This window comes from Sinocyclocheilus anshuiensis, unplaced genomic scaffold (assembly GCF_001515605.1).
Source record: "Sinocyclocheilus anshuiensis isolate Anshui unplaced genomic scaffold, SAMN03320099.WGS_v1.1 scaffold421, whole genome shotgun sequence".
Lineage (NCBI taxonomy): Eukaryota > Metazoa > Chordata > Actinopteri > Cypriniformes > Cyprinidae > Sinocyclocheilus > Sinocyclocheilus anshuiensis.
Window position 1 is genome coordinate 201,574 of NW_015540859.1, and position 15,181 is coordinate 216,754.

Below are 15,181 nucleotides of genomic sequence, written 5' to 3' on the forward strand. Positions count from 1 at the left end.
GTATATATATATAAATACATATATGTATGTTGTTTTATGTATCATGTTAATTTTGGTAAAATTATTCTCATCTTTCAAATGCCATCTATTTTATCACAAAAATCAATCATTTTGATGCTTGCTAATTAACAGATCGCTGTAGCTGCCACAGTACAAATGACATGCAGAGCAGAGCACAAGTGAACAGTCATCTCTTCCTCTTAGTACAGCTTTTACTAAGTTTAAGCACAAACTAAACATGAACATCAGAACTCGTTGAGGGATACAGTACAACTTACCGAAATGATTCATTTCTCATGTATTCGCTCAGTCAGTGTTTCAGCTGCAGAAGGATGTCAGTATAACAGCTTGTAAACAGCATGCCACTTAATGTTACATTTCCCTCAGGAAAGTCTTTCAGTTTCCATAGCTCATTAGCTTCTCGTTAGCTTGTCCAGTAGTTGGAACGTTTGCTTACAATTCAATTTTTATTTGACTTTTGATTTGTTATATCTGTAAATAAGTAGTAATTTAATTTAATAGTATGGACTATGTTGTTAATTTTAACCTCTAATTTTATAGTAATGTAGCAAGCAAGATTGTTCCCTATATAGATAATTTTTTCTTAAGAACAAATGATATATATAGTTGAAATATTTCTAGATGAATCAAGCACTAAGAGTGCACGTGTTGAAGTTGTGCATGTAAATAAATTAATACCCAAAAATTGTTACCTAAAAAAAAAGTATACATAACCTTTATCTTTTAAGAGCAAATTAAATTGTTGCTATCCCTAAATCTAAATATAGCTGGAAACAGGAGTCAACAATTAAATATCTACTATTTACCGATAAATATGCATATATCATCTCTTACTGATATATAAAACAAGAAATCACCACCAACAACCAATAACTGATGTGATCGATTAAGGATAAATTATATTGGATTTTTACTGATATCCTTGCTGATAACTTGAAAACATTCTGATGACATTCTGATAATATCGTCTCTAATGTAGTTCATTCCAAATCAGTCACATATCGTAAAAGATTACATTTCAGTTTCATGCTATATTGGAAGATATCTTGCTTCGATAGAAAGGCAGCTCGCAAAGGTTTTGGAAAAGAGCTTTTGAATAATGCAAAACAAAAACAAAAAATCTGATTCAACCCTATATTTCCTCAGCCTGATGTAACAGCCCTGCCTCGCTGCTGCCTGCATGCCCCCTCATGTGAAGTTAATGAGGCTTTTGTTTCTGTTGAGTCCCATCACTGACCAAAGTGGTTTTCCTGCACTGTGTTCAGTGAAAGTCATCTGTCCTTCATGCTGAAGCACAATTCTACAGTAGAAGTATTTGTTTGAAACTCACACCTCATCATTTTCCTGCATATCAAGAGAGTGATTTTATGATTCAGCTGAGCAGTTTTTAACTGAGTAATTTAAAGACCTGGAATTAAAATGCTGGAACACAGAACTGCAGTGCTAACATGCACCAGTGCACTATAATGACAACATCAGCTTTCTTAAGAGCATCAAATGGAGTATCACCCTAAAGATAACCTGTGATGCTGTATAGGAGCAAACTCCTAACCCTAAGCATTAAACATGCAACTTGTGATGTGAAGGAGATGTGCGCTTTTCTAAGCCGTCAGGCTTTTGATTTTTACCGGGCAGATGATAACATGAGCAAAAATCGTATGGACTTAAATTGGGCCATATTTGCATTTAAATTTATCCTGTGCTTTTATTCAAAGCATCTTACAAATGAGGATTATCACAGTTTGTCATAGAGCCCACAATATTCATAGTGCATAATGCATAATAACAAGTTTAAAGTAGATTAGCAATCTAGAGCAGAGGTTAAATGCAGAAAAGAACGAGAAAGAGAGCACTATATTTTTGTAGTAAGTGATAGATCGTTTACTTTTCACCCACTGCAAAAAAAACTCCAGATTTTGAAAACGCATCTTTTTATTGAGTTGTACCATACAACGCGACCAGTCTGATTCATGAACAAGTGAGTCCTATGAGCCTCTCCTTTTAATTAATTATTCAAAATAGACCCATGAACTCATGATATATCATTTGAATCGGATGAATGCCCGGGAGGTTATGCACATCATTACTGTTAATGAAATGTTTTTGATTAAAGATTATTTTGATGAAAACCAGTAAACTGTAGTGCTTTGGTAGCGCTTTAATTAACCAAAGGTGTCTTACATGAAATTAATCAGATATTTATCTTACATAAATGTAATATTACAACTTTTATCTGTCTACTCAAAATGACACAAATGTAAAAGTGAACTTGAGGTAAGTTACGTGTTAGTCTCGAATGTGTGACTCTTGTTGTGGATGCACTCAACCCGTAGCGTAAAAAACACAGGCAACTAAAGCACAAAGAGTTGTCTTTTCATTATAATGTTATAATAATGGCATGTAAATCAAAACCTAAAGTTACTCGATGAAATGTCGACCAGGAAGTGGTTAGAATGGAATAAAACTTAATATTATAATTTTTTATTTATGTATAGCAAGCAGAGGCTGCTCTGTTGTTTCTTTTGACATATTCAGGGTTTCCGCGGGTCTTAAAAAAAGTCTTAAAAAGTCTTAAATTTAGTTGTATCAAATTTAAGGCCTTAAAAAGTCTTAAATTGTACAAGAAAGTCTTAATTATGATTTCAAGAGGTCTTAAATTTGGGGACTGAAAGACCAGAATTGCGATATGGCTGAATGTGACGATTAAACTTCAAATCAAAAGGCTATGATTTCATTAAATCAGAGTCCGGTGCTGCACTGCTTTGTGTACTGCAGCTACCGGGGAAACAGTTATATTTCTACCAAAAGCTCCACCTGCTGTAAGAGAATGAATGAGCATTTTCAATAAACCGTTGTTTTGTTCAGAGTTCAGACTAGAGGTCGAGCGATATGGGTTTTTCACTGGCCGATGCCGATATTTAGACATCAGGGCAGCCGATATATGATGCCGATTTTTGGCCGATATGTTTAGCCGATTTTCTTTTTTTTCCCCCATTCATCTCATAAAAGTGAGTTTGAGCAAATGATTATTGCAGGGTACAAGATAGTAATGGAAGTAGTAGCCCAATTTAGAGTAATAATACATGGCTCAAAACTTAAGCACCTTCTCAAAACAGTTCTGAAGGATGCTTTTTGTTTTTGTTTGCTGACAGACACCAGTGTTTCCCACAGACTGCAAATTAATTCTCTGCCAGAAGGAGGCGCTTTGGGAGCTGTAGATATAGTGGTTTCCCCGGTAAAGGCTGTAATCAAATAAGCGCTGCTCACAAACTCTATCAGGCATTACAGGAAAGACGAAATGAAAATGACATCGAAGCTTTTCTGAAGACAGTCAGTTCTTTTCAAAGATACATTCATATAAAAACACCCGCGCTACATTTTAATTTTGAAATGTGAAGCGCTCATTTTATTCAACGAAGTATAAGCCTTTTGGAAAACCATTTTGTTGGCGGTCAGTTTTGATATTGTGATGAGCCGCCACAAATAACTCAATGTATAGGAAACACTGGACACTGCTATAAGTCAAATGGCCATAGTGATAACAAAAATAAAAGATTTCACACATATTACACAGCCTGCTGCTCAAAACTGCTTAAGAGTGCGCTGGCCACGAGTGATGACATCATGGAGGCTATTGTCGGACCCACACAAACATTTCATGAGGAAAGTTAATGTGCACATTATAATTAGCCCAGAAGTTTTGTCTGAATTGAACGTGTTTCTACTTTCACATGCAAATGACTTGTTGCACTTATGAATATGATAACTTTCCGGCATCAATTCTAGTCGGGTAAAACGTAATTACGTTTTCGAAATGGTCTGTTTTGCCCTGCCATCATTAGCTGAAGCTGTGTGTAAACAAGAAGCAGCTGCAGAATGTGAGTTACTGCGTCTCTCACGCAGCCAGAGAGAGATTCTCCGGCGCTCCGCAACAACGCTTAGCTGCCTGCAGATACGCCTTCCTATAAATCGGCCTAATTTGCAGCACAATTGGCCGATACCCGATTAATTAAAAAATGCCAAAAATCTACTCTTAGTAATTTAATAATTTAATACATTTCATAATTTAAAAGTTTAGTGCAGAAGTATCGAATCGGTTTCGATATCGACGATACTGCCTTGAAAAATATCGGTATCGTATCGAAAACAAAACAAGGGGTATCGCCCATCCCTATCAGTCTCACGCAGCCAGAGGGAGTTCCACAACAACGCTTAGCTGCCCGCCAGTGCGCCTGCCTATAAATCGGCCTAATTTGCAGCACAATCGGCCGATGCCGATTAGAGATCGACCGATATGGGTTTTTCTATAACCGATGCCAATGTTTAGAGGTCAGGGTCAGCCGATGGCCGATATGTGCTGCCGATTTTTAGGAATTCAGATTCTGCTTTGCGAGCATAGAGTGGTTGAAATGTTTAGCTATGTTATTTAACTTGGCATTAACGTCCAGCACTGCTCGCTGACTGTTGATGCCATCGGTCACCACAAGCTGTATGGTGTGTGCGCTGCAGCTGAGATCAGGTATTTCTGCCAATCTGAGGCCTTTAACCATGTTAGCACCACTGTTACGTATCACAAGTACAACCCTGTCGTGGCTGATGTCCCAGTAAATCAGCAGGCTGATGAACATGTCGCTGATGTACTCCCCAGTGTGGGAGCCAGACATGGCCTTGGCATTTAGGACGACTTGTTTCCTTTCCCAGTTGTCGTCAATGAAATGACATGTTAGACTCATCAGTGCTTCAGTGTCCCCAGACCAACAGTCTGTGGTGAAAGACAAAAAAGGGCCAGCATCCTCTGCAATCAGTGCTTTTATTTTCTTCTCAACTTTTGCAACTATACCATCTAGGATGTCTGTGCGGTAGTGCTTCTCAGTTTTTAGGTTGTATCTGGGCTCCATTGCAGCCACCAGCCTCCGAAAACCAATACCTGAGACAAATGTAAATGGCTGATTGTCTGTGGCAATCATTTCCGTAACTAAAGTGTCAAGTTTTTTTGACCTGGGATCCGAATTCTGCCATTTACGTTGGGCATCAAACATTTCTGTTAGAGTTGGCTGAGTTACATTGGCTGTAGAGGCAGCTGCGTCTTCTTTTTCTTTCTGTGCATCTTTGTAAGCCTGGAGGTGGTGACACCTCAGGTGACTCCACAAATTTGTGGTGTTTTTCTTTTTACCTTTTTCAGCTCCCAAGCTCACCAGTCCATTGCAGATATTGCACCTGGCTTTCCCTGGAGTTGGCTCGGTGAAATGCTGCCATACTGGATTCGATTTTTGTTCAGCCATCAGACAGCAATTACTAAACAGAAGAAACATTCATGGTTAGCATTTTAGTAGTGCCTTCATCTTCAATTCAGTCTATAATTCCAATATTCGATACACATTAAAACAATTACACTCTAATTGAAAAAAAGTGTAAAAGAACCAAAACCATTCACTAATGTGTTGTTTTTGTTGTTAACAGATTGCTTACAAGTTACAAACCAAATTACCATAATCTAGTAATTACAAAAAAAAAAAAAAAACAGTGCTAAACCCTTAGTGATTTCTGACATTCTTGACGGTTAACGTTAGACAGGTTTAATGAGGATAATAACTGTGCGACGTATATATTGGTCGGAACACGTCACTTTTATTAGGCTGATGTCCATTTTTATTCGCATTACACAGTTGATGGAAACACACGCAGAAGCGCATATTCTTCAGCTTTTTTTTCATTAATGCAATATGCAAATAAGTTATATTAAAAAATGACAAATATCGGCCCGATATATCGGTCGACCTCTAATGCCGATTAATTAAAAAATGCCAAAAATCGTCCGATCAATTGGTCAACCTCTAGTTCAGACCAATGCAAAAGTCGACACATGTTTTTACCCTGCAAACACGCAGAGCTTTAAATGTGAACTGGTGAGATAAGAAGACAATGTATTATAAAAATCTAAACTGTATAGGGGTGTGCGATATGTATGGTCTGTGATAATATCGTAATTGTTGTTTTAAAGATGTGCGATTTGATATTATCGAGTATATCGTGAAAAGCAAACAAAACGCGTACAGTATGCGCGCATACATTACGTGATGACGTCTAGCAGGTTAGACTAGTGAGTGCACGTGCACAATTATAGTGCGTTCTTTCACTGCATGAATCAGTCTATTAAAATGCATTTAGAATTATCACATAATTCAAGATATGGGGCAGAAAATGTATATGTTCATATCATTTCATATAGTTAATATCACCCGAAGAGTGCCGTTTTTTCTCCAAAAGTCAGGCATGATTACAAATGTGATATTGATTTTATACAACAGTTCAATAAACAAGAAGATAATATTAAGAGACTTACGCTTGAGACACCATATTTCCTGTTTTTGCTCTATTTCTCCAACAAAAATCATCCCAAACACAGCCACAGCGCTGTTTTGTGTCTCTGAGCAACATGACGGTGTTTCGTTTAAATGATTCAGTTCAATCGCAATGACTCACTTAACAGTGACTTGCTGCCACCTACTGGCAGTTTTAATTTCACATTTAAGGTACTTTTTCATTTTTAAAATGATTTCAAACATCAGTTTTCAATGTTTTATGTTTAAAATATCAAAATATTTTTATGCATTTGTAATTGCAGGTTAGAGTATTCCATGTCCCTCAGAGCTTCATTAAACAGTGTGTAAATACATCTAAATGCCACTTCTAATGCAGCTTCTGTGTTTCCTCTGCTTTGCAAAGATACATTTTGTTGATACTGATTTCATTTGCTTGGTAACTGCTTGGCCCAAATGCAAGAATTTGACTCAAAAGATGGTGCACACTTTTAGAAAAAATGGCTTAATGATCGAGATATAATTTTTTTGTCAATATCACACACCCCTAATTTATGTTATTTAATTGATATAATAATTTATTGATAATAATTGTTTAATATAATAATTAATACTTTTGACTCATCCATTTTCTTAAAAATGGTTTAAAGGCTGAAATGTAAAGTTTATCATTTTATAAAACTTTTTGTTTTTGTGAAAACTTGTATCTGAACTGTAAATTATGCTTTTTGCAGTAATTTTACAGTTTAATATGGTACTATAGACATTGCCCTACCCCGCTCATATGGTATTAATTTTATTTTTGCAGGTCTTAAAAAGGTCTTAAATTTGAGCTTAAAAATCCTGCAGAAACCCTGATATTGCATGTTCAGATATTCATACAACAAAAATATTCTGGGGCAATGACATTTTTTTGAAAATGATGGTGTTGGCTGGCAACATAAAAAAATGGTGGCAGGGAAAGAGTTAACTATATTTTAATCAGTTTTACCAAGACATCCCTATGCATTTCAGAATCCATGAAGAGAAAGTAGGCTAACAGCACAATTATTAGTAATTGCATTCCATTTAAAAGGAATGCAAATTAACTTGGCATTGCTATAATGTCTAACACATGCAACAATGCACTAAAACACAGGCAGTTAATGAAACACATGCAGCTAAAGCACAAATAATTTACGGTAATACTTTACAATAAGCTCCATTTGTTAACATTAGTTAATGCATAAGCTAACATGAACTAACATTGAGCAACAATTAAATTATGTTGACTTTTTGATGTATTCCAGACATCACTGCACACTTTCAAAGCCATAGTTTCACTAGAATTATCCAGCCTGTACGGCATGCCGTTCCAACGCTAACCAAACGATAAGTCAAATGATCATCACAGTCACTTTTAAGTACTCTGGTACTCATGCCCACCCCTGATTCATTGAATACTGAATATTAAATATTGTCAACATTTCATCATTCTAGCACCATAGATCATAACTGTATAGCTAACCACAGCAAAAGCACAAGCCTGAGTGAATAAACACTAACGAATGAATGACTGTACTGTAAAATTACACAATAACTAATTCTATTGCTTTCTTTCAGGGAACAAATCTCAACGGGAGGAGCTGGACTCCATCCTCTTTATTTTTGAAGTAAGCCTTATTCATCAGTGTTTAGTGTGGTTTGTTGCTGATGAGCTGTTAAACAGCTGAACTGTAGGTATTTCGTTTTTGTGCAGAGCAGGTTTTTCCACTCTCTCTCCTGTTTTTTTTTTCCTGGAGGTGCCGTCCTCCCTGTGTCTTTTCCTGCCTGGCTGAAAAGTAGACTCTAGTTTGCAATACAAATAGGCAGGCAGAGCATTCTCTGGTTTCATTTGCTCAGGGTGGTGACAGGCTTTCTTTTTTTTCAGGAAAAATTGTGTCTTGGTGTGAGAAGAGAGTTTGTGTTGCATAAACAGACGTTGACTTGAAAGGTCACCCTGGGGAAATGCCTTTTATATGCTTAATCAGAAATCATTTGAGTTCATTAATTATATTATGTGGAAAAAGCTGAAGCTACAACACAATAAATATGCTTAATTTGTAAGTTATTAATTTTGGTTAGGATCTTTTGTATTTAATATTGGCAGTTATATATGCATTAATATTGCTCAAATGATCAATTGTTAGTCAAGAAATACTGTTGGATGATACATTGACACATCTCTGGTGTTACATTTTTTCATGGTCCACTGGTGTCCTCAGATACCTGCTGAATTAATTGACAAGTTAATCTAGTCACTATTATTTGTGTAATGATAGATATTCTATAATTACAGTTAATATTCCTTATTGTCTATTCAGTTGTTTCTAAACACTGTCAGTTTCAGAGGACCAGTGTTGTTTACACATTATTTGTTTCCTCCAAACATCAAGTGCTGTCCTCATGTTAACAAAAATAAGGTTGTCCTTTTTGCGCACTTAAAATCACACTGCCCTTCAGTTTTTATGTGTACATGTATATGTGCAGCCTTTCAAATTATATTTTATGTTGGCAAACACAGTCGGTCGATGCATACTCAATACACAGTTTTGTCTCTGTCCATTGTCTGTGCTATTTCTCCCCAGTAGTTATGACTGATTAAGATTATTTAAACTCTTTTAAACTACAGTTTCTCCTAACCTTCTCATTTTGGTGTGTCGTTGTTTACACCTGCACATGAAAGATGAGGGATATTGTGGTTGTCTCAAAGGGTTTTTTAGGTGTTGGAGGCTCTTCCAGTCTAATGATCAGACCCATATTCAAAGGCTAAAAGTAGCTCCTAACTTGCTGATTTCAATCCTGACAAGTTCATCCACTTCGTCTCGCAGCATAAAGCACTGTATAGGTCCTTGCATGCTGAGTTCACGGGAATTGGTGGTCCTTTTTTTATATGTGGCTCCAGTATCGCTAGCAAAGCATCAGCGTGTACTGACATCCTGAAGTAAACTTTGAATCTCCCGGGATAATCCCGCAGCTCCTTAATAAATAGGTGGAACTCTCCTTCTTCTCTACTCTGTCTCATGATTGGATGGATCTAATATTTCCTCTTTTTTCCTCATCTACTTAAAGCTGCAGTCCATTTTTTTTGGTTAAAAATGATCCAAAATCAATATTTGAGCAAGTACATAACCAGCCAGTGTTCAAAACTATGACCTTACTTTAGCCTGATTCACAACGGTTAGCTTATAATAATGTTTTCTAATTTGAGTGGTACGGGTAGGTTTTCGCGGGAAATTCGAGCATGCTGCCACGTCATGTCTATAAACATAAAGAAGTTGTCCCGGCTACTAGGCTATCGCATGTGAGGATGCTGCAGGTGGCCGATCGTTTATAGACTTTTCTCACAGCAGCTAGAATAATTAAATGTCAAAAAATTATTTTGTTGGCGGATTGTAATCCAGAAAGGATTATATGAAACACATGTGAATGAAATAAAATGATATTCCAGTTTTAAATGTGCTTCTGATTACAGATAGCCTGGGATTACACAAGATTTGTATTTTAAAGACAACCAGTTCGAAGGGAGCATAGTTTGCTTTTTGGGTTAAATTAATTTCTTAATATGAAATTCGAATGGTATGACAATTAGAGATTAGACTGTACAGAAATTGAAATCTACACGCTAATACACACTATATTCACATAGTCATGTAATGGTGATGTTGTTAACATTAACAATTTGAGAATAAAGTATAAATAATAATAATTTGCACGGTTTGATGTGATATGAGGTAATTGATCGTTAGACTAAATCACCATTGGTAGCACGATTTATTGTAATGCTTTTTTTCCTCAGTTGGTCAGAACAAACGTGGCAGACTTGTTACTTACTTGTTCAGATGACAATATCCGGTGACAATTCTTATTTGGGTCATATATTCCAAGACGTAGGCTAGAATCTGTGATTACTAAATCCTATATTCACACCGGTGCGGTGACTGACTGCCACACATACTCTTCAAAACATTAGATTCATCCACGCTGGAGCCATGCCAGAGTACAACCCGCCAAGCTAGATAATTCTGCAAGCAACTGCAATTCCAGGTTTTCAAACAGAGATAGATAACAAAGAGGCAAAATTTATGGACTGCAGCTTTAAGCTGTGTTTTTCTCACTGTGGATTTAGACAATTTATTTTGAAGTTTAGTCTTTACTCTTACAAAAAAAAATCACCTAAAAACCAGGGCCCGTATTCACAAAACATCTTAAGGTTTAAAGTAGCTCATAACTCCCCGATTTAGGAGAAAATCTTAAAAATAATGGGCGTGTCAGTCCTAAATTTAGGACTCCTACATTTTTGTTCTAAGAGTATTTCACAAAGCATTTTAGTGCTAAAACTAGCTCCTAAATCTGTGAAACGTTAGGAGTCGTGAAGAGGACTTCTAAGTCACTAAGATCAAATCTGAACTATCCTAAAATGGCTGTTGCCAGCAATCTGCCTCAGAATATAAAAGTTTTTTGGAGGTTATCCCAACTCCAAATTTTTGATTATATCCTTAATATATAGCTGTTCTCGCGTCCAGTTTGGTTTTCTTTTATGTCTGCATGTCTTACTATCAGCCATGTTTATTCTACTTTGTTAATTAAAAGGCTGTTTATATGCATATTAGGGCTGCCCCCTAATAGTCGACTAACCGTTAGTCGATGAGAAGAGGTTTGGTTGACCAAAATTTTATTAGTTGCAGAAAAAAAATTCCACACGAAGTGGTGAAATCACACAGTCCGTGATGGACAGATCGTTAACGGCTGGTCTGTGTGGTAATATAGTACATCGGGCAGGACATCCATATGCTCACCTAACATTCATCGACCTCAATTATGGCTTATCATCTGAAATATGTAATAGCAACTTAACATGGTAGCTCAATCTAATGTTAGCCTAGAAAAAAGTGCGCTGTTTACGTGTTTGTGCAGAGTGTGGAAGCTGAACAGCGTGCTTGGGCTACTGCATGACAGATGGAGGCGCCGGTGTGATCATTTGCTCTTAAAAATTTTTTGGTCATACAGATAAGAGTAATGCATCTTTTGTATCGGTAAAGACTACGTTTATTCGTGTGTACTCAGAATAACAACGAAACGTTGCGCTTTTGTAAAATAATTAGAGCAAACAGTATGCGCTTTCTGCCGTCTCGGACTCTGTGAACTTGAGCGCGTCACTTCGAAACTTCGTGTATTCTTGCCTTAGCCTATTACAGACATGAAAAATATATCTATAGAGAGTGAAACTTTTAAATGAACCAATTCAAATAGAAAACAAATATTCTCAGATTATGTAATCCGTATGAAACATGCATAGCTACAGGCGCAAACTGCGGAGATGACGAGTCAGTGTTGCCGACTTCATCTCTTAAACCGAAAACAGAAAGCACTAGTGTAACAATAAATTATTAAAACGTTAGTGCAGTGTACTTGCTGTTTGTCCCTAACACATTCATAATTATATTTGCCGGTGCGCTGTGGCAAGCCTTTTTTTGCGTGCGCTTGAGCGCTTATTAGGCTATGTAGGCAATTAAAGGCTCATTATTATGATTTATATGGTTTATTAATAAAAGTGCGACTAATTAGTCGACTAATGCTTAAAATGAACGACTACTAATCGACCAGAAAAATCTTTAGTCGAGGGCAGCCCTAATGCATATTGACTAATTGTTTACGAGAAGCATACATATAAGAGGCTGACAATTAGCTGAATATATAGCCTACTTGTTTAATTAGTGACACTTAGCCTGCATTTTAAAATCTTTATTTGAATGTGGCAATTAACATTTTTATTTTAAAACCCTTATTTGAATATGGCAACATAATATTGCGCTCTACAATATTTCTATGAATACATCTCTGACAGAGACTATCAGCCAATCACTGTGTGCATAGTTAGTAAGTATGCTGACGTCATCCATAGCAACGAGGTCAACCCCGCCCTTACTCTTAGCTTAAGACTTAAGTAAAATTCCTGTCTATTCCTTAGTAAAAGTTTGTCTCAGCAGCTTTGTGAATAGGTTTTAAGAGAAAACTCTTAGCTAAAAACTTTTACTGCTATTTAGGAGAACTCTTAGTGGTAAGATAAAATGTTTTGTGAATACAGGCCCAGGTTAGCACATTTAGCGAGTTTATTACAATATGTAATATTTATTTTGTACTACAAGTGACAGTAAGCTAAAACTTTGAGAGAGAATTATCAGCTCTTCTATAGTAATGGCAGATGATAAGTGATATTCACATTCAGATATTCAGTTGAAAAATCAAATAGAAAGATTATATTGGCATCGCTGGCATCCTAGTTTTATTACTATGATTTGGGACAAGCAAATTCTTGGGTTGGTGAGTTAACTTAAACACAGGGTGTCTGTAGATGGTTTGATGCTGTAAAAAAGGTTAAACTCCTTCAGAGTCTGAGCCAATTGTGCATACATTTAGCTATTTATTCCTAATTGAGGGTGTTTTTAAAATACCAGTTGTACCAGTCATGCTTATATTAGATGGAAAGGTTCTGATGATTCCTGAGTTCATGCTTTCACTATAATTGCTAAGTCTGAAACAAAAATATATTCAACAAACATAAACTTCACCTGAAAAATAAAATGCAAAGATTGTTTTTAAAATATTACCTATTTGGATAAAATGAAATATGTAAAAGTGCTATAATAACTGTATATTGTTGTGTAATATAAGTATAATGCTCTTACTGGATAAGTGGTAAGCAAACAAAAATGTCAACCGCAAGCCTCAAAATATCGAATCATCGTCAAATGAGAATAGTGGACATTGCGTTAAAATCGAACATCTCATTAGCTTGAAAATTTCTCGCAAGCTTTTCACGTTGGCATCAGCATGCTGCGGCTGTGTGGCGGAGCGCCTGCGTACAGCGACAGCAGGAGAGGAGCCATTAGTAGACGGACGCTGTGGCAGCACCACACTGTCAATGCAGCACAAAAGCTTCACAACCTCCATCTTACACAGGCCCGTCTCCACCAGCACATCCTCATTCTTCCCTCGTCCCTCGTCCTGTGTCGCAGCCCTTCCTGTCATGGCTGCTGTTTTGTGTTGTGACCATGCTGGAAGGGATTACGGAAAACACCTCCATGTGGTGTGTGTCTGACCCCCTTTTTTATGGGTCGGCAGAGGAGAGATGATCGCTCGGGCTGCTGTCAGGCAGGGGATGTGGGGGCTGGTATTGTTCTCCTCCTCCTCCTCTGTGCCTCTCTCTTTGTGTCTGGCACCATCGAGACATCTAGCACAGTTGTGGATTAATACTGCATTCTCCTGTGTGCGAATATGTAGTGAACTCTTGTTTGTGTCTTGTTAATGTGTAAGCTGAAGATCATGTTTGATGACACAGCACCAGGGTTATTATCATACTAAAACCATGAAACACAATTTTGTTACCTGAAACTAAATAAACATTAACTGAATTAAAATCGAACATAAAAAAAAAAAAAGGTCTTTTAAAAAAACAGTTCCCCTTAACTCAGAAACACATAAAAAAAGCATTTGATTTCATCATTTACTCTGCTGATCCAGCCCTATTCAAATCATGCTGGGAAATAACAATCCACCACCCAGTATGAGTTAATGCAAGAGTAAAGATTAATGTAGTCTCAACATAAATTGATTAGCCTAAGTAAACTTGAATTTTACATATATTTCAGTGTATTGAACTAGAGGTTTACAGGGCTCTATAGTGCGACCACTTGCGACTGAAAACTATTGCGTGTGACTATGAAAAAAAATATTTAGGAGCATCAGTGCAACTAACGCAATAAGCATATTTGTGCTTGCGCTCAGGGGAGCTTTAAAGGTTTCTACTTGCAAACAGGGATGGGCGATATGGGCTTAAAAATGTATCACGATAATTTCTGATATTTATTGCGATAACGATATCAATGACGATAATTTAGGGAATCCTGTTTCTTTAGAGAAAAGTATTATCTTCCCTATTTTTACCCAAAATAGGGTGTTGTGAGCATTACTGAGTACACACGTAATGTAATGACTGTTTAATTCATACTGGATATTATCGTGGGAAGACGAATTCTTATCGTGTGGAGAATTGTTACCGGTATATCGCCAACGATAAGATATCGCCCATCCCTAGTTTTTTGCAGAGTTGAGTATGTATCACAGAAATATCTGTTGATTCCGTGAACGCATTGTTAATCAGAATCCACTAGTGCTGGGCGTTATGAAATTTATAAAATTTATATCACTGTATTTTTCAAAATGATACTGGTTTCATGGTATATTACCTGGCATGACCTGGAGTTATATATGCATGACCTGGCGTTAACCACATTTTCTACTAATTGAGAGAGGAAATACTGCAGTAGATTAACTTAAAAAAAAAAAGTAATTTTAACTGAAAATATTGTTTGTCATTTAGTGTCTCTATAAAAAAAGGAAAAAAAAACTAAAAATAATACTGATAATAGGGTTGGACAATGTCTACAAAATTGGCATCGGACGATGTCTACAGTGAAACATTGCGATGGACGATGACATCGGGGGGTGGGGGGGAGTTAGAGGGTGTGCCCGAAGCATAAATCCGTATTCAGAAAGGCACGGAAAACAAATAATGATTGCACGAGTTACTTAACGGTAGGGAGAGAGAGAGAGAGAGAGAGCGCGCGCACTTCTCTCGTCTATCGGCCCAACCCTAACTGATAAGATAACGATACTACTACAAATTCTACTAATAATAACAATATAAAATGCACTAATGATTAATGAGCTGCTGGGTTCATGAATATTAATCACGTTGTCTGCGTTCGCTCAAATTGATTTGCTGAAATCAAAACAGGGACGATAATAGGTGAGCACCA

The 15,181-nt window shown here is 36.8% G+C and overlaps 1 protein-coding gene across 1 annotated transcript in view; it reads left to right on the forward strand.

The window, feature by feature from the left end:
- LOC107687934 (ral GTPase-activating protein subunit alpha-2-like) overlaps window positions 1-15,181 on the forward strand; it is a 202,091-nt gene that overhangs the window by 42,848 nt on the left and 144,062 nt on the right. Inside the window, exon 3 of the mRNA XM_016485423.1 lies at window positions 7,944-7,993. Within this exon, the coding sequence (XP_016340909.1) occupies window positions 7,944-7,993 (50 nt within the window). The remainder of the gene's footprint in view (window positions 1-7,943; window positions 7,994-15,181) is intronic.